This window comes from Aplidium turbinatum, chromosome 2 (assembly GCF_918807975.1).
Source record: "Aplidium turbinatum chromosome 2, kaAplTurb1.1, whole genome shotgun sequence".
In the NCBI taxonomy this organism is placed as follows: Eukaryota; Metazoa; Chordata; class Ascidiacea; order Aplousobranchia; family Polyclinidae; genus Aplidium; species Aplidium turbinatum.
This window is the reverse complement of record NC_137473.1, coordinates 7,967,361-7,987,198: the sequence shown is the minus strand read 5'-3', so window position 1 is coordinate 7,987,198 and position 19,838 is coordinate 7,967,361. Positions and strand designations below refer to the sequence as shown.

Below are 19,838 nucleotides of genomic sequence, written 5' to 3'. Positions count from 1 at the left end.
TGCCTCTATCTAGTAAGTAAACTTCAATTTAAAGTGATCTTGATCTTATTGTTGTTCAAGATCAAGATCACATAAAAAAAAGTGATCTTAGATCAAGATCAAGATTACCAAGAAAAAAGTGATCATGAAGATCAAGATCAAGATCACGATCTTGATCTTCAAGATCACTTGTGATCTTCAAGATCAAGATCACGCCCATCTCTGGGCATGGTGGTGTTTTGTACCGTAAATAACAGTGTAGTAGCAATAACTCAGACAAGTATTTTGTATTAGGTTAGGAGAGTACTGGCATTGAAGTTAGTGAGAACTTCTTCAGGCCAATTAAAAAAAATGACGTCATTACATAGAGGTGAGCCCTCAGCCCCATGCTTTCATTATGAGACTTGCATAGTCATAATAAATACCACTTTGTGAAGATAATAATAATATTGAAAAAAGTATTATCGCTGCTACTTACCAACTGCCATGTATCTCATTCTGAATCCTGTGTAAGTATAAGCCTTGCGTGCTCGTAACTTGATTCCCAACAGGTTGGACTTGGAATGCTGCATCTGTCCAGCTTGGCTGGCTTGGTTTAGAATCAGGAATCTGTCGTTGGCGATTTCACGCAATCCATCATAAAACTAAAAATGTTAATGCAATGTAAAAAGTAGTATCCACTACCATGTCCAGTCCACTCGTATATACTGTATGTCAAAGATATTGGGATCACTGTTCGACTTTTAGGTTATCAACTTGTTCACTCTCGTTGAAGGAACTTAAAGAAACTGGCAACCCTGATGTCGTGAGTAATGAAAGCCTGGTGATGAGAATCTTATCTTCTCATTTCCTAGACTTCTGTAACTGAGTATGGGAATACTTTACCATTCTCTCGAGGACAATTTGTCGATTCTCTGAAGATAAGTTTACTCCGATCATTTTTTATGTTCAGATTTTGGGCATTTATCATGTCGTTTGGATTTTCTTATTTAGTAAATTTACCGAAAGAGGTAAATAACTGGTTGATAACCTTTGGTTTAAGCACATATTGGATCAGAAAAAAATATAGTAAAATGAGGTATTTAGGCTCTTTTGATGAAAATGTTGTAACTTTGATGCAGCATACAGTATGATCAAGGAGGCCCCTTGTTTTGAAATGTAGTTCATCAACACGTGGTTGCCCAAAATCAACTTTCTGTAAACATAAGCTGGTATAGCAACGCTTGAAAATATCATTATTTTGTGCCTAAAGTTTTGTTCACGCACAGTTTTGTTTATAAGTTATTTCTTGCTTGAAAATGCTTAACATTAATATTTCTTGTATAAATTCATTACGCAATTTCTAGAAGGTAGCAATGAAAGCGGTAAAAAAGCTAAACGTGGGCATAAGTTCAACGTTTACTTACCCACAAATAATAATAGGAACTGTGGAATGAAACGGTTCCAAAGTCGTCAACCCAGAATCGTATTCTTGTGTCTTCAGGAGAAGTGACAGTGTACCAGCAGGAGAGGTATTCACTATAATCTCCGGGAAATGCAGGAGGCGATATGAGCTTTTCCAAGTCAATCTCAGCATCATACTCTTGCACACCGCAAATATGAACTAAAGTTTGTAAAGATGGTTTCATAACTAATGTCAATGTTTCTTATTTTAAAGATATGTTCGAACATTAATTTTCGAAGTCAGGAATTTTTACCACACAATATAGTCATACAGAATAGCTTCAAGCAGGTTCTCAATCAAAGAAAGCTAGATAGAAAATGGTTAATATTACGTAGGCTAATGCATGAAAACTTCATATTGAATTTAAGAGACGGTATTCTAAGAGAATGATTTAAAATCTCAATATTTTTTATCAAAATTTAAGAACATTTCATTTTTACTTCATTAACGTTTTTAAATGTAGTAGACTTACAAATTGGTGCCATAAACATACTGTAGCTATGTAAATTTTCCTTGCTCAGTTCTTCATGTGAATAGACTGTTAGGCTTCTGAATAACCAATTTACCCGCTTTAAATTCAAGATTAAAACCGGACTTTTGAACGCTGTTGATCGCAATGAAATGAATTTTTAAACTAGTTCCAGGAGATCTGTAGACTTGGTCCGAACGGAGGCGAGTGACTTTACTAGGAGTTGGAACTGTAGCCTACGAGTAAAGATCATTGTTCAATGTTCAGCTATTAAAGGCAAGAAACTTTACCATAATTGCCTCTACCCAGTGATCGATTTCGAGTAATGAGTAGTACCAAATTTAAGTCATAAGCAGAGCAGACAACCGGAAACAGACATTGCCGTCGGCTGCAGCGTGGGTCAGGTGTAACACCTATGCATAGCGATCAAGTCCGCTTTCCCGCAATGCAAGATAAATATATGAAAAACAAACAAACTATGTTCTCTTTAGTGGAAGTATTTTAGCCTAAGCAAAATTACAGAAAATTGGCAGATGCTTTTGTAAGTGTAACCACTTCAAAAATCAAAAGGGATGGACTTGTATTAGCTGGGATAAAAGTCATGCATTCAACACTGTCATGCACTCAACGCATGTGTTGGCAGGACTACCTTTTCCTTAAAACAAGCCATTCAGCGATTTTTTTGTTTTAATGACTTTAAGCTAAAAAAATCCTTGATGACCTTGATTAGTAACAGAAGCGATTTATGTTCAACTTTTGTATTATTTTGAAAGTTGATTTGATCATCTTGATAACTGTCGTTGATCAAATTGTCATATTTTTTTAATGCAGTTTCTTGTTGCAAGAGTCTGACTCCGAAGAATTTGTTGGAAGTTGTTTGTGGTAAAACATCGCAAATTTAAACATTCAGTGTCAGTTAAGGCAATGTGGTTCTCTTGAGTGATGAAGAAACACTGTGGTTATTCCTTTTGAACTTACTAAACTTTGAGGTGTCACCAAAAGCGTCTAGTTGGACTGAACAAAAAGTAAAAACAGAGTTACATAAATCAATGTCCGTCTTTAAAATCAACCTTAATTTAGGGATACCGGTTGTCTCTATCCATTATCATTTATCGTAAATAATCATGAAGGGATGCACCCCAATTCCAATATTGCTGCATTATCACCTGCACTATGTCACAACATGTCTCATTGCTGACATAATCAGCTCTTGTTTCAATGACGTAATTCGATGCTGACGTGATGCTCCAAGTACAAATTTCATTTGAAAGATGTTCCATTGGGAACCCAGGAGAAGTTATGCGTTGTTCAAGATTGATAGCTCGCAAATCGTCTTTTCCACATGAACCTGGAATCGTTCGAAAGGCATAAAAATTTGCACTGTTTGCAAGGAATTAAAATAGCAAGCTTTTTTATCGTTGCGATTCATTCTACCGGGTTAATGACTTAGCGGAAAATGTCCGCCTCTGAATTAGAAGGCATAGGTTTGATGCCCTATGGGGTCATACCAAAGACTTTTAAAAGTTGTATAAAATCTTGCTTTTGATAAGAACTCAGCAAAAGGAGCAGCTTCAGGATTATATGGTAAGCTGCGCTCTGTACGGCTGTACTGACAGCGTCTGCTTTGTAAACCCCTGAGGAGCAACGCCTTCTGCGATGAATACAAAGCTATTTAAAAATACGCATACCAACTGCTGTATTATTACTTCGTTGAGCACTTTTGCACAGTACATAACTCACGGACTGCCATGTATCTCATTCTGAATCCTATGTAAGTGTAAGCCTTGCGTGCTCGTAACTTGATTCCCAACAGATTGGACTTGGAATGCTGCATTTGTCCAGCTTGGTTGGCTCGATTTAGAATCAGGAATCTGTCGTTGGCAATTTCACGCAATCCATCATAAAACTGAAATATTAGTTTAACAAATAATGTCATGTTTGTGGTAGAGATAGCATACCCGCTTATTAGTATACCATGCAATCTGTTGTAGGCTACAACTAAAATAGGAATAGTATAGCTTTCATAAAGAAGTAATTTTAGAAAACTGTAAACAGATGACTGGCAATAACTTAATAGGACTGAATAGCATTATTCAAAACAAATACAATACTCTAACAAAATAACAACATGTTAATTCAAACGTTTTCGGCAAGACTCTTTGCTCTCATCAAGAATACCTAATACATCTAAAAAATTAAAAAAATGCAAGTGCATTGTAATTGTTTTGAATAATGCTATTCAATCCTGTTTAGTTATTGTCAGTCATCTGTATATAGTTTTCTAAAAATATTAAGATGTTAATGTTGCCAAATAATTATACAAAAATCGGATTGAATTACTCCGAATAAAGGTTCTGTACTACTGGAGACAAAATCTACAAACTTATATGCTGTATATCACCCTATGCGTATTGCAGTACAATACTCTATATTGCAGTAGGCCTATAACACCCTAGATTGCATTATGACTTCCTATATTGCAGTGTAACACCCCACATTGCAGTGTAACAGTAACACCATATACTGCAGTATAGCACCCTATATTGCAGTATGACACCCTAGATGGCATTGACACCCCAGATTGCATTATGACACCCTATATTGCAGTATAACACTCTATATTGCAGTAGGCTATGAGACCTCATATTGTGGTATAGCACTCTATAATGCAGTGTAACAGGTTATAGTGTAACACCTTATATTGCAGTGTAACACCAGTGCACAGTATGTAAGTACGAAGTTTTTATTTTGTACCTTCTGCCAAGCATGTGCAATTGTGCATTGGTATGGTGCACAAAACGTTAGTAAAGCAATGAAACAGCTACAGAAGTAAGTAAATTTGCGCTAAAATTTTCTAGAATTAGACTAAAATGCTGAAAGACATTAAAAATTTCAAATACAAGTATTTCCCAAGCCACTTAGCGAACCAGCTCGCTAAAAGCTTGAACCTCGAACAGCAACGGATCCAAGTTATATACTATGCAATAGCCTACACCAGATAACACCAAACAAAAATTGACGAAAAAGCAAGATGTTTACTCCATAGCATTCCTTACCCACAAATAATAATAGGAACTGTGGAATGAAACGGTTCCAAAGTCGTCAACCCAGAATCGTATCCTTGTGTCTTCAGGAGAAGTGACAGTGTACCAGCAGGAGAGATATTCTCCATAATCTCCAGGAAATGCAGGAGGTGTTATGAGCTTTTCCAAGTCAGTCTCAGCATCATACTCTTGCACACCGCAAACATGAGCTAAAGGAATAGTAATAACTTTATAACAATGTCAGATTTACGGTTCGTTATTACTCCTAAACGTTACTTAAATGCATTATTATTGGAAGCTTATTGATTTTCGAAACAATGTGGTATCTCCGCATAGTTCCTAAAACGATGTTTGCTGTGGTTATTTACAGACACTAATACTGCTGGTACACAGCTGGTTTTTCCTAAATCTCTTGACTTTAAAAGTCAGTCAGTTCAAATCAAAAGCAAAAAGCCCCAGAATGATGTCAACCCGCTTTTAAAGTTCCATTTTAACAAGAGCAAGACCTCCACAAGCAGTTACAGCAAATAAGTATTTGCATACTTGATCTGTTGACAAAAGTTTTAGACTTGTAAATAAACGACTTACCCGCTTTAAATTGAAGATTAAAACCGGACTTTTGAGCGCTGTTGATCGAAATGAAATCAATTTTTAAAGTAGTTCCAGGAGATCTGTAGACTTGGTCCGAACGAAGGCGAGTGACTTTACTTGGAGTTGGAACTGTAGCCTATTGACAGAGTATCATGATAAAGTGTTGCGATAAAAATGAGTGGTTGCCAAGATGTGCCTAACTAACAGAAGCAGGCCAGCCTCGTTTTACAATTGTTTACATTGTTTTTTAGTAAATACAATATGTCTCATACAAAGCTAAATCTGAGCTTATAGAGTAAAGCAGGCTAAAAACTTAATCTATAACGCCATCTTAGAAACAGAGGCTCCATTACAACAAATAAAAGAAAATTTAGCAAGCAGACTTCCGATCAAAAATTTCAATTCGTGATCAAACATAGGGCAGAAGTTATACGGTGTATTTTCTGGAAGAAAAAATGTGTATAAAGTATATCAAATATAGTTATTACTATCTAAACCCTTGACAGCCTGTTTCACCTAAAAGGAGGATCATCAGAAGGTCCTTATTCAAATAGGTTCTAATAGGTTCTATTAGGTTGAAAATAGATTCTATTTGAATAAGAACCTTCTGATGATCCTCCTTTTAGGTGAAACAAGCTGTCAAGGGTTTAGATAGTAATAATAACTATATTTGATTTAATTCGCTCTGCTTTGCTTTTTGCTTGGCATTGAGCACTTTTTGTAGTATTAACAGTTTTCATTGTTTATATAAAATATATATGACTGATTTACATCAATTGTCTATTGTTGATTTCCACCCATTGTCAGTTGTTGAAAATATTATCAACTGTTGCATCATAATTGTAATATTGCTGCATTATCACCTGCACTATGTCACAACATGTCTCATTGCTGACAAAATCAGCTCTTGTTTCAATGACGTAATTCGATGCTGACGTGATGCTCCAAGTACAAATTTCATTTGAAAGATGTTCCATCGGGTATCCAGGAGAAGTTATGCGTTGTTCCAGATTTATAGCTCGCAAGTCGTCTTTTCCACATGAACCTGAAATTCAAATTCAACACTAAAAATTCATAAATTTCTAAAAAACATGAAGTGCAGCACAGTTGGTGGATCATGAGTTACATTGTTTCATTCAGATAGAATATGGTCTCTGATCATTTGGTTTTAGCCTTTAAAAGTTTATTAGAGGATCAAAGACAAATTATATCAATTGATAATTTGAATTACAGTATATACCTTTCTTTTGCTCTGCATTGTTATTGCATAATTTTGAGAAGTATTGAATAACATCCGAATCATAAACTGCAGATTCAGCATTGTAGATAGAATAATAACGAATTGGGGTGTTTGCATGGGTAACAACTTGATTAGCCAAGCATCACTACATCAAGAAATAGAGTAATCAATGCAGCAATTTACACATTAATTCTTTTAATAATTAGCAGTTATCATAAATCGGTGACAAAAATTGTATTAAAGAAGACTTCCAATCACTCACGAACTGCCATGTATCTCATTCTGAATCCTGTGTAAGTATAAGCCTTGCGTGCTCGTAACTTGATTCCCAACAGATTGGATTTGGAATGCTGCATTTGTCCAGCTTGGCTGGCTTGGTTTAGAATCAGGAATCTGTCGTTGGCGATTTCACGCAATCCATCGTAAAACTGAAAGTGTTATCACCATCAATGCGATTAATATGGATTATATACAAACCACTTAGTGCTAGTTAAATTCTTTTAACAAACAAACGTGTTAAACTTTTGTTCAAACATTTATCTACAAAGCTTCTCTAAAATCGGATTAACACGCCATGAATTCAAACTTATTTTTAGAGGCACGAAACTAAATGCTAACCTTGACAGACAAAATTTAAATTCTCAAAATAAATTTTCGTCTGGTTATCTATAAACTTACCCAAAGGTAATAATAGGAACTGTGGAATGAAACGGTTCCAAAGTCGTCAACCCAGAATCGTATCCTTGTGTCTTCAGGAGAAGTGACAGTGTACCAGCAAGAGAGGTATTCACCATAATCTCCGGGAAATGCAGGAGGCGATATGAGCTTTTCCAAGTCAATCTCAGCATCATACTCTTGCACACCGCAAATATGAACTACAGGATAAAATATTTATGATAATATAAAGCCAATTATAAGAAGCTTATTATGAAATGACATCTGCAAATATGCAATGCAAAGTAAAAATGAAAGTGATTTGGTTGAAGATTAAATAGGTTTAAACAATTCAGGTACGGACCAGCTTTAAAAAGAAGATTGAATCCAGATCTCAGGACGCTATCCTTGGAAATGAAATCAATAGTTATTGTTCTTCCTGGTGATCTGAAGACTTTTCCAGTTTGTAGTCGAGTTACTCGTTTAGGAGTTGGCACGTCTACCTATTAACAGGTATTATAATATGTAGTCATTAAATTTGATTTAAAATAGGTACAATTTTGTAAAGCTGTGACTGTCATCGCGTTATGTTCATGCAACTGCAGTTAATGTCGGCACTACAGGTGGACGGGGAAAAGAACAAGTGAAAGCATTGATGACATAACCGTTATATAATTCAAGGTTTATTTGCCTAGGAATTCTTCGTCTGCTCAGGAAAAACGATCACACACCATCATTTGCATTGGCCTTATATTCACGTTTTTTTGTCTGTATATCTGTTGGTATTATTACATCTTCCTTTAGCCTGATGACCGTCACAACAATGTCAATTGTTTAATGATAGATAATAACTCGTGTAATGTTGGAAATTCTGTAAAATGTTATTTTTACTTGAACATTATCGCAGCAGGATTCGTTGCTGACATAACGGCTCGTAATTTCCATGACGTAATTGGCAGACGACGTCACTGTCCAAGTGCAGATTTCGTTGGAAGCATGCTGGTTTGGATAATCAGGCGATGCAATAATTTGTTCTTCCTCAATGGCACGTAATGTGGCTCCACACGAACCTACAATTTATTCGTAGTAAAAAATGGTAAATACAGTTTGGATGGAAACTAAAAAGGTTACTTTTTTTTTAACTATAAACAGATATAACTGAGCAACAACACAGCAATTAACATTATAAAAAAGACACAGTAGCAAACGTTTTCGGCTATGCATCTAGCCCTAATCAAGTGCTTAAAGGAGAATTATTATTACATTGAATAAGAAATACCAGAGAAGCATACAGAATAAAAATAACAACACTACTTCTTATTCAATGTAAAATTAGTTTTCTTTGCTTATATTTATATCCCAGCTATAAACAACGCATTGAGATGAACAAATTTAACATCGATGATTCACTCACGAACTGCAATATATCTCATTGTGAATCCAGTATACACGTAAGGCTTGTATGCTCTTAACTTGATTCCAAGAAGGTTGGATTGGGAATGCTGCATCACTCCAGCTTGTGCTGATTTATCTAATACCAGGAATCTGTCGTTGCTCACTTCTCGCAATCCATTGTAGAACTGAAAGAACAAAAATACCGTAAACTTTTCTTGATTCAGCGCACTGAAGTTTATGAAAAATGCAGTTTTCCTCCGAGTGGTAAATTTACCTTGCGGAAACACAAAATGATAAGTTTTGATTAAATTTACAAAAAGGGGTAATTTATTTGTTTTACACTCAAACTCACCCACATATAGAAATACGAGCTATGAAATCGACCAGCTCCAAAGTCGTCAACCCAAAATCGGATCCTTGTGTCATCTGGTGACGTAATCGTGTACCAGCAGTTGAAGTTATTGCCATAAGCTCCAGGTATTCCAGGGGCAATAATTTGCTTTTCAATGTCAATCTCTGCACTGAACTCTTGTATTCCGCAAACGTGAACTGAAAATGTACGTCGTTGTTTTCGCTTGTTGTTGTAACAAGAAGTTTGACTTCTGATTTTTGAAATAATATAAATTCTGAAAACCCTGTATTGTCTCAAAAGCATCCATTACTTATGTGAATGTAGTTTGTTAATGGCTTCATTTCATTCGATCTCCATTCATGCCGTTATCTGAGGCTGGTCAATTTTTTGAGTAGGCCTATTATATTAATTGTTTTTGGCAGTGTAAAGCGCCAAACATATGGTGGTTACGTCATAAGTAAATAGGCCCGTATCCAGCCGGGAGCCTCGCCCACCCCCCCCCCTGAAAAAAATTTCGCTCTCCCAGGCAAAATCCCAACATTCTCGAGCAACAGCTACAATTATAATGATTTTGCCCATCTTTCCCGTTGCAGAGCTCCAACCTAGGCCCAATTAACTACAATTGTGTTGTTTAGTTAATAGCTAAGATGATTAAACAATTTCACCCTCCCTACCCCTTCCTTTGGCAACCTCAACCTGTTCAATTTAACCAAGGCAAACACGTGTTAGGTTGGTAGAAAAATTGTCAGAAACTGTGCAAAATGAAAACGTTTCGGGAAAGAATGATAACCTAACAAAGAGGGAATGGTTTTCCAGCAGGCCTACAAACCGGTACAAATTAGGTTATTTGATATCAGCTGTCGCTATTCTCGGTACCATATCTAATTCTAAGGGTCAGTGATAACCAATTTGTGCAGTGATAAATCGCAAAATGTGCAGTGGTAAAGCAAGTGGTTTTTGAAGACAACGCATACAAAATGTAAACCCGTAATCTTTTAAGCAGTGTTTATTTTTTCTCTTCAATCCAATCAGTGTAAATAAATTTTGTTTCTAGTTTTCTGATCTGTGAAGTGTTCAACCTTGCAGCAGATATTGCTACATTTGGATCTAGCACTGCCGTTTGTGAGTGTGGATTCCCAGTATTAACAAGGGTTGACGCTCCCACTAGACGGAGCATGTTACAACCAAGACAGGCTAACTTGGGGCTTATGGCCTTTGAACATTCTGTATCGAAATCTATCGATTTAGACTTGTTTGTGAGACGGTTTGCATCCAAACATCCGCGACTGCAATTGCAATAGACTAGCTAACGGGTGTATAGGCGGAATGTAATCATATACATCAAAATCCTCGGCACTGGCTTCTTCGAGCCAGTTAAAGTTTTCGCTCATAACAAGTACCGCTATTTATACAACAAGTCAACAATTGCTGTTTTATGTTGGTCATTGTAATATGGTTGCCGTGATTTAACTAGCGGATAAAATGAGAGACCAGCGTTGGTCTTAGCACTAATCTGATATATTGCAATTTTTGTGGATACCGGTATTTAAGAGATTAAAATGCCAAAATCATTTAAATTTTTTCGGTCCCCTCTAACAAAAAGTTGGCCCTCCCCTTGCTCTGCGGTCTGGCTACGGCCTTGTAAGTAAATCTCCAAATGTGGTATGTGCAAGTAGGGGAACCAAAAGCAACAGTCAAAACATAACTTCTAACAAAATCAAATGCTATTGACAGTTTTTTAGTCTCTACTTAAGCACCTGCTCGAAATGTCAAATCAAATCCACGTTTTTCGATGCTGTTCGTTGAAAAGAAATTGATTATCATGCCAGTGCCAGGCGATGTGTATTCTTGTCCTGTGTTCAGTCTGGTGACTCTCTTCGGAGAAGCAACATCAACCTGTGATTGGAAAACAACTTCACCCCAGGGAGTCACCTAATCTGCTATAGATTTTCAGTGAAAAAAAATCGGAAATTTGATGCAATCTACTGAAGATCGGCACTCATAAAGTAGCTGTTTAATATTAAATTATTTGAAAAGGAAAATAGTTTTATTTTGCAAAGAGAAAGACAGCTTTAGAAACAATGCAATAAAAAAGTGCAGTCTAGCTTCTATAAGAAAAAGTCAGTAAATGTTACTAATCACCAACATGACTGTAAGTAAGTAAAGCACGCACACTGCAAATGCGATATTTTAAATTTAACAAATTAACTTTTAATCCTTACTCTTAGTCATACTGTAAGCCTTAAACACAACTCTATGAAAGAGTTTTTGCATTTATCAGTATTATAATTTGTAGTTTGATTTGTCTAGAAGCTATATCGGCCATTTTCAACCAAAATCCGTCACTGGTCCCAAATTTATGTTGTTTTTTTAAGATGGGCCGTACTGCAATTCACAGTCACCCAAATCACAGTCAAATTGATTGAGTTTGAAATTAGTAATCATTAACCACTCCTTTTAGGCCTGCCCTTTATATTACGATGTTTTACGGAAGTTTCATCAGAATCCGTCGATTGCGGAGTGATGCTCCTTCAATTATAGCCCTTGATTTCTTTCGTGTAAGATCAGTACGCTGCTCTAGAGAGAAATGCCTACGGCCCTTCTTAGGGCTATGGCTTGCTGAACTGAACTCGTCAGAATGCGCCTATAGCGCTGCCAGGCTGCCACCTGAAAGACAGCGAAAATTTTTGCATGACTATAAACACCAAAAAGATTGAAAGAATGATCGTTACCAAGAAAACAAAGCGTTCTCTAATTTGCAATATATTGATTTCAAACAAACCAATTAAACAAGTCAACTCCTTTAAATACCTTGGATCGTTCATTACGAATGATGGTGAACGCAAAAAAAGAGTTAAAACAAGAATTTCTCAAGCGAAACAGGCTTTCCAAAACACTGCATACATTCCTCGAAACAAAAATTTACAACAAGGAATCGTGTGTTAACCTGAGTATATCTTTCCTATTTTTCTGTATGGATGTAAAACCTGGACGTTAAACAAAGAAACACAGAAATATTTAAACACCGCTGAAATGTTGTTCTTTCGAAAAATGCAACGAATATCATACATCAGCCACAAAACGAATGAAGACGTAGGCTACTAACTCAAACCAATCAAACCAGAACCTCTTGAAAAACATCACCAAGCGAAAATAAAGTTTTTTTGGCCATGTTATGAGGAAAGAACAATTAGAACATGTTGCTTTTTGTAGACAGATCAAAGGAAAACGAGTTCGTGGAAAACAGCGTCTCACTTTTCTCAATAACCTCAAGGATCATCTTCACGTTTCAATCGCAACAATTCTTAACACAGTCAAACACCGGGATAACTGGAAGGAGCTGTGCATGAACACCTATGCCTGGAAAAGGCATGGTACATAAAGAGGAAGAAGGCCGCTCATCAGTTTTAACCAAACAGTTTAACATCTATTATTATTTAACATTATGAGCCTATCTGCAATAATACTGAACAATAGGGTGGCCGTACTAACCCTTCAAAAGGGCAGCGGTTGGCCATAGCTGATCTAGACAATTCAATTCAGATCTAGACTTTAGATGTAGTCTAAGAACCAATCTAGACTTTCTTAGATATATTCTCTGAGCTGAGTGTCCAATGAAAGGTTTCTGGGCTTACAGTATATGAAACCTTATGATCTATGAAAGCTTTTGAGGCGAGTGCAACTTAAGTCAACTTTACTTAGCGTGACATCACCTGGAGGACGTCACAACAAGTTTCGTTGCTGACGTAGCGACTCGTAACTTCCATGACGTAATTAGAAGATGACGTGATGGTCCATGTACAGATTTCGTCAGACGAATGCCTTTCAGGATAACCGGGTGAAGTGATAGTTTGTGGTTCGTCTATAGCGAGCAGTGTTCCACCGCACGAGTCTGTCAATCAAATATGAGTATGAAGTTTTGGTTTTGTGGCCATGTTAGGCACATAAGTAACTGAGTAACTGCTCGTTTTAAAACACATTTTTTTTTATCTTTTTTGTGTTGGCGTACGAATAAGTATGCCGCTTTTAGGAAATTTGAGCTGGTGCTTGTGATTTCGTTCAAGAAACTTTTATGACAAAAAAATGATATGATATAATACCAAGATTTTCAAAATCATAAAAGCAAGAGTTCTTAGCTTTCAAGTGGGTTCTATTGCAAACTGAAAGTTGCTGCAAAACCTAAAATCCTGTGAAGCACATGGGCTCATTATAGTAGAAGTTCAATTAAGATAAATACAAAACTTTTAAATTATAAACGAAAATACAAGTATTGTTCTTTGCATCCACTGCATATTGTATCTCATGGCGCCAGTTTCAAATACATGCGTCCTGCCTATATGACATATAGAGGTTTGAGATAACGATATTTACAAATTGCTGAAGAAGAAACATTAACCCATCGCATACTTTCTTACCAACTGCAATATATCTCATAGTGAATCCAGTATACACGTAAGGCTTGTATGCTCTTAACTTGATTCCAAGGAGGTTGGATTTGGAATGCTGCATCACTCCAGCTTGTGCTGATTTATCTAATATCAGGAATCTGTCGTTGCTCACTTCTCGCAATCCATTGTAGAACTAAAGAAATAAAAAAATTGAAAAAAATGGTTTGTCAAGATTTGTTCCTCATAGAATCATCCCCAGCAACCGGGAAGCATGGCAAAAGGGCCACAAAACTGGCCACCCCTGCTAGCGGAGACTAACGTCAGGTCTCATCTACTAAAGAAGGGACAAACGGATGATGATGATGATAGAAAACTAAGGTGTAAAAAATTAACTGCATTGAGCTTTTGCATGCAGTGAGCTTGAAATTGAAAAGTACTAACTGAACAAACGATAGCATTAGGCTACGTTTTATTGTAAGGTGCTGCTTGATCTAAACAAATGCAAACATCTTTTGCATCAAGAAACATGAATTGAAAAATAAACGACAAAAAAAGTTGGTTATACACGATAACATCGTCATAGACTAATTTTGATACTGCCATCGCAATCTTTTTTGCTTTTTTTTCTACCCAGAGTAAAAACATTGTTTTAAAGATTCTTTTTTATCAGTTCCATCCTGTTTGCTTTAATTGCCTTTTTTTTTTATTAATGATCAAAAGATAAATCAAAAGACAAGTTCGCAACAGTTTAAAGAGTTTGTAATGTTAGAACAGAAAATTTAGTTAAGATCTTCCAGCTGTACCTAGTTCAGTGAAACTATCTGTTCAGTTCCTTGGCATGCTCTCCATGTGACTGATGGAAGAGTAGCCTAATACTTTCCCTTGCAAAATTGTATAGGGCAACTCACCCACATATAGAAATACGAGCTATGAAATCGACCAGCTCCAAAGTCATCGACCCAAAATCGGATCCTTGTTTCATCTGGTGACGTAATCGTGTACCAGCAGTTGAAGTTATTGCCATAAGCTCCAGGTATTCCAGGGGCAATAATTTGCTTTTCAATGTCAATCTCTGCACTAAACTCTTGTATTCCGCAAACGTGAACTAAACAAATCAAAAAAATCTGCATTTTAAACTCTAGACAAACTACCATATTTTGTAAATTTTTAATTCCTCGCTGTAGTTTAGGGTAAGTGATCAAGTCGGACTTTTATTGAGATGCTAACCAATGATAATCATGCAATAATAAAATAAATAAATAATAATCATACGCTGCAATCACAGATGCGATACAACAGACAACAGGAAGCAGTGAAGGGACATATTAATTTTCGGTTCAGCTGCTCCCCTTACTGTATTTCGGCATGCTATTAAGTGTCTTTGCCAAGACACAGCCGCGTGCTCTGGAGCGGTGCCGAACCCACGTCCTATCGAACGTCACGCAGACGTTCTCACCACTCGGCCTTTCGATTGATCAGAAAGATACGAAATAAGTCGTTAATTTTCTTGTTGCAAATTTCGCGTTCGATTTTGCAATCAAAGGTTGACGGAAGACTTTGTGCTTTATATGATAAAGCTATAAATACCAGCTCGGACATCCAAATCGAACCCTGATCTCTTGACGCTGTCTTTTGCAATGAAATCAATGGTCATTGTTGTGCCTGGTGACGTGTAAACGTCCCCCGTGTGAAGTTGTATCACTGTTTTTGGGGATGGCACGTTCACCTAAGTAGAGAAAGCAATGTCAAAATCATGGTTATTAACTTTTGCGATCATCAAGTAATTACATTATCATAAAGTAATGGAAAAGGCAAAAATAAAAATACTTAAAGTCACATTTGAATAAAATAAATTCAAAGCACTTCAAGCGTATGTACCATAACCGCTGAAAAGATTGCCAAGATATCTGCACCTAAAATTGATACCTATGCCTCGAAGGCACTTTTTCTGGTATAGATATCTTGCCAGAGTATTTAAGGTTCATAGAGAAATAAAACATAGTAACTTTAGCGGGTTTAGCATACTTTATTTCACACAAAATATAACATAATTAAATAAAATAAACTCAAACGTTTTCGACACGTACGTGTGTCCTCATCAGGAATTAAATCTGCAATACATAACAGGCCTCGAAATTCGTTTTTGTTGACGGCGGACATACGTGTCCGGTCTGAGCAGCTATCTCGGCGGACAAATTAAGTCTCACGGCGGACACACCAGTTTTGACGTCGATCGTCATGCTTAATCACTTTAACATGATATTTCTTCGCCATTTGAGAACTATAACTATATGGTTTAGAAGACTTTAAATTTCAGTGAAGTCACTCTGAAAGGCTTTCATCAGACCAACGACGTGCACTTGAAGAGTAAAAGCGCCGTGTAGCTGCTTATTACGCAGCATAACTGGTTAACTTCCACCGAACGAGGTCGTGTGGCTTCTTGCGTCACAATCTGGGTTTCTGTTGTTTATCGGTGATTGACCAATTTTTTAGCAAAACGTCTGAAAAAAATATAGTCAATTTGGTTAAAATGTCCGAAAAAATATGTAGTCAATTCGGTCAAAATGTCCGAAAAAAATATAACTTAGTCAATTCGGTCAAAAAGTTCGAAAAAATATATAGTCATAGTCAATGTCTGCGGCCGGGTGTTGCAAGGTTGAGTTTCGCTGATGAACATTGAAGAAACGTTTGTCTGCTTTAACTTTTCTTAGATAAAACACGACAACGTTTCTCAGCGAAACTTAATGTTGTGGCTAGTCAGAAAGTGCAAATTTTGGGTTGTATCACTCAGCTACTTGAAAGGAAATATTTTCATCAGAAAAAATGACCGAAATGAATAAGAAATGACCGAATTTTTTCAAGTCATTTCGGACAAATAACCGAAAAGTCTCAGCAAAAAAAAACCCAGGTCACAATGCTCTGGGCACAAGTCGGAAAACTTCTACACTAACGCTACTATTTTCTGCTGTGCAAAGCATCACTAATCACTAGGCATTTTTAAGGTTTATTTTTGCGTGTCATGTGAGCGAAAGTGAATTTTCCCTGGACTTTTTCTTACTGTAAAACCAAAACTTAACAACTGTTGCTGTATCTTGCTGTAATAGCCCACTCGCATTTCTAATTTTGTAACCAACCTTTCTTTATCAATATTACTCGGAGATCAAAGCCAGACATTGTGACATAAGACATGAACTAAGTTGCGCGTGATTAGTGTAGAAGTACCCGTAGGCCTACTCCCATCGATTCTTTGCGAAGAATTCACGTAATGTTACGATGATTCAATGTCATCAATCGTTGAAACAACGTAAAAATCAAAAGTTTTCTGACTTGAATGAAAGCTAAGGGATTATAAGGGATGCAGTATTCACATTTTCTAGATGCGAGGGAAATTGTATTCTCGCAACAATTGTTCGTGCTATGCAATGACGATTTGTATTAGTTTCTGTGTTATTTTTCGGCGGACAAATATGACCGATCTAGATGGTACTTCCCGCGGACATCACATGCTGTGACGGCGGACATGTCCGCGGTGTCCGCCGTGAATTTCGAGGCCTGCATAAAATGAAAAATCGTAAGATAAATTTGACTATGCACTGTAACTGTAGCAACACTCTGGACTGAAAGCACAAACTGAACAAATGATACGAGAATGATTGCGAGTAAATTATGCGGTGGGAAACAGATCACGTGAGGTGTAGACTACAGGCATTGGACAAAACAATTAGAACACACACAAAAGGAACGATGAGCCACAGGCGAATAACTGCCGGTTAAAAGATGGATTGTTACGTTTGATTCTTAAGGCTTCCATGATCTTAGTCTGAAAATCAGATCTGCCTCGAGAGATGATTTTAAATTGGTCGATCGAGACATTGTTAGTGCACGTTTCACAAGAGGCGATGTGCTCTTTAATTGCACTTTTAGTTGTTAGGTTTGGGTTTAAGTGCTCCCCGGCCCTTGTCAACAAACGTCTGGTTGACATACCAATGTATGTCTGGTTTGCGTCACGCAAACAATTAAATTTATACACAACATTTGAAGAAAGAGCAAAGGAGGTAGGCGACTTCAATTGAAAATATTGGTGCACTTTAAATGTTTTATACACAGGATGAATGTCACATGAAAATTTCTTTTTTATAAGTTTAGCTAGGTTTTTCGCAAAAATTGTTGAATCTTTTCCTAGGTAGGGTATATTAATGAAATAACTAAAATCTACTTCTTCAGGCGTGTCTTTTGGTTCATCAGCCATGAAGGTGTTTAAGACTTTATTGAAAAAGTGAAAAGGATATCCATTTAAATAAAACATGTTTTTTAGTCTCTTGATTTCTTTCTGAAACAACTGATCATCAGAACACACCAAACGAGCACGAGATAACAAACACAAGATTAAACCAGATTTCCATTTCCTAGGGCATAGAGCGTTATAATTTAAAAGCAAGCCAGTGTTGGTAGGTTTTCGCCAAATCCAGGTGTCAAAAGAATTGCCTTTAATTTCAATTTCAACATCTAAAAAAGCGATGGTATCATTGGATTTTTCAAGTGCAAATTTGATATTTTTATGTTGCGAATTTAAAAGGTTCAAAAATTTTGAGCACGATTCATCATCATCAAAAATGGCGAAAATATCATCAACATAACGTAAATACAGTTTGGGATAAAAATCACGATAAAATTCAAATATTTTGGTTTCGATGTGTGCCAAGAAAAAGTTTGCCAGTGTTGGGCCCAATGGGGAACCCATGGTGACGCCATCTATCTGTTGAAACAAACTATTGTTGTACAGGAACATGCCTTCTGTGGCTAAATGTAATAATTTTATAAAGTATTTTTTCGCGATGGGCGGTCGATTTGGTTGGTTTTCACTAAAAATATGGTCAACAATTATAGTAATAGTTTCTTTCAGAGGCACGTTGTGACGTTAGTGAACAGAGACACAACATCAAAACTCACCATGCGACTATTGGGTGGACACTTAAAATCTTTTAACTTTTCCATAAATTGATTAGTTGAATTAAGCATGTAGTTCTTGGGTATGTACGGTTTTATAATTTTGTCTAAAAATTTAGCCAATTTGTATTCCGGAGTGCCAATCATGGAATAATTTACTCGCAATCATTCTCGTATCATTTGTTCAGTTTGTGCTTTCAGTCCAGAGTGTCGTTACAGTTACAGTGCATAGTCAAATTTATCTTACGATTTTTCATTTTATGTATTGCAGATTTAATTCCTGATGAGGACACACGTACGTGTCGAAAACGTTTGAGTTTATTTTATTTAATTATGTTATATTTTGTGTGAAATAAAGTATGCTAAACCCGCTAAAGTTACTATGTTTTATTTCTCTATGGTTCAACAAAGCACACTCTCTACCAAAGCTTTATTATAGGTTCATGGTATAATTGTTTCCAGAGCTCTGAATTATTTTTTTTTCAATTGTGGCTTATCAATTAGGCGATCGTCATAATCGTTAGGTTTGCTTTCTGGAGGCTATACGGTTCTTCGAAGGATTGACAATATCACTTATAATAATACTTCTTCGTTATCAATGGTGGGTACCAAAGCCAGAGCTGTTCTGCGGTTTCTTCTTTCTCATCATACAACCGTCATCGATTTTCCTCACTGTTCCCTGTCAAATGTCATCTTCATACAGCAGGATGGTGGCCATATTGGGAAAAAAGAGGTCTGTGAGGTCACGCCTCGACAGTATGGCTTCCTCCAAATGGTTATAGCTGGAATGTCAGAGGTGAAACGTGGATGATAGAAGACGGGGGATTTACACCTCTTGTTGATTATGGCATGACGGGTGGGGCGATGCTGTTTAACAGTGTTGTTCATTGTTCATGCATACAGAAGTGTAGGCAATTAGAAGGATCTTAACTAGATAAATCCTGCTTTTAAAATGCTGTCCAGTTGGTTTAAACAGTAAACCTCCTAACAATTATGTCATGTATTCGGAAAGAAGAACATAATAACAAAACAAAAAATCGTAGTAACTCTCTACCTTGACGTCATCACAACAGGTTTCGTTGCTGACGTAACGACTTGTAACCTCCACCAAGAAGTCCGTAGATGACGTGATGGTCCATGAGCATATTAAATTGGCTGAATGCTTTGCAGGGTAACCAGGAGAGGTGATGGTTTGTTGCTTGTCTATGGCGAGAAGGGTTTCCCCACAAGAATCTAAAAAAAACAACAATAAGTTGATCATCATCATCATCATCGGCCATGCCTGAATAAGGCGTCGGCTACCGTGAGTCTCCACAACGATCGATTGTCCATACT

The 19,838-nt window shown here is 36.8% G+C and overlaps 2 protein-coding genes across 2 annotated transcripts in view; both read right to left on the bottom strand.

Annotated features, from left to right (window-relative positions):
• Positions 1 to 8,002, bottom strand: part of LOC145788289 (uncharacterized) — a 29,080-nt gene extending 21,078 nt beyond the window's left edge. The window contains exons 1-11 of the mRNA XM_082600071.1: positions 7,978 to 8,002; positions 7,446 to 7,642; positions 7,030 to 7,195; positions 6,391 to 6,572; positions 5,525 to 5,663; positions 4,949 to 5,145; positions 3,633 to 3,798; positions 3,059 to 3,240; positions 1,990 to 2,128; positions 1,386 to 1,582; positions 458 to 623 (exon numbers count right to left, since the gene is read on the bottom strand). Of these exons, the coding sequence (XP_082456197.1) occupies positions 458 to 623; positions 1,386 to 1,582; positions 1,990 to 2,128; positions 3,059 to 3,240; positions 3,633 to 3,798; positions 4,949 to 5,145; positions 5,525 to 5,663; positions 6,391 to 6,572; positions 7,030 to 7,195; positions 7,446 to 7,642; positions 7,978 to 8,002 (1,756 nt within the window). The remainder of the gene's footprint in view (positions 1 to 457; positions 624 to 1,385; positions 1,583 to 1,989; positions 2,129 to 3,058; positions 3,241 to 3,632; positions 3,799 to 4,948; positions 5,146 to 5,524; positions 5,664 to 6,390; positions 6,573 to 7,029; positions 7,196 to 7,445; positions 7,643 to 7,977) is intronic.
• A 974-nt stretch (positions 8,003 to 8,976) lies between these two features.
• LOC145788287 (cubilin-like) overlaps positions 8,977 to 19,838 on the bottom strand; it is a 29,991-nt gene continuing 19,129 nt past the window's right edge. Inside the window, exons 22-29 of the mRNA XM_082600068.1 lie at positions 19,558 to 19,736; positions 15,144 to 15,282; positions 14,465 to 14,661; positions 13,584 to 13,749; positions 12,882 to 13,060; positions 10,926 to 11,064; positions 9,173 to 9,365; positions 8,977 to 9,001 (exon numbers count right to left, since the gene is read on the bottom strand). Of these exons, the coding sequence (XP_082456194.1) occupies positions 8,977 to 9,001; positions 9,173 to 9,365; positions 10,926 to 11,064; positions 12,882 to 13,060; positions 13,584 to 13,749; positions 14,465 to 14,661; positions 15,144 to 15,282; positions 19,558 to 19,736 (1,217 nt within the window). The remainder of the gene's footprint in view (positions 9,002 to 9,172; positions 9,366 to 10,925; positions 11,065 to 12,881; positions 13,061 to 13,583; positions 13,750 to 14,464; positions 14,662 to 15,143; positions 15,283 to 19,557; positions 19,737 to 19,838) is intronic.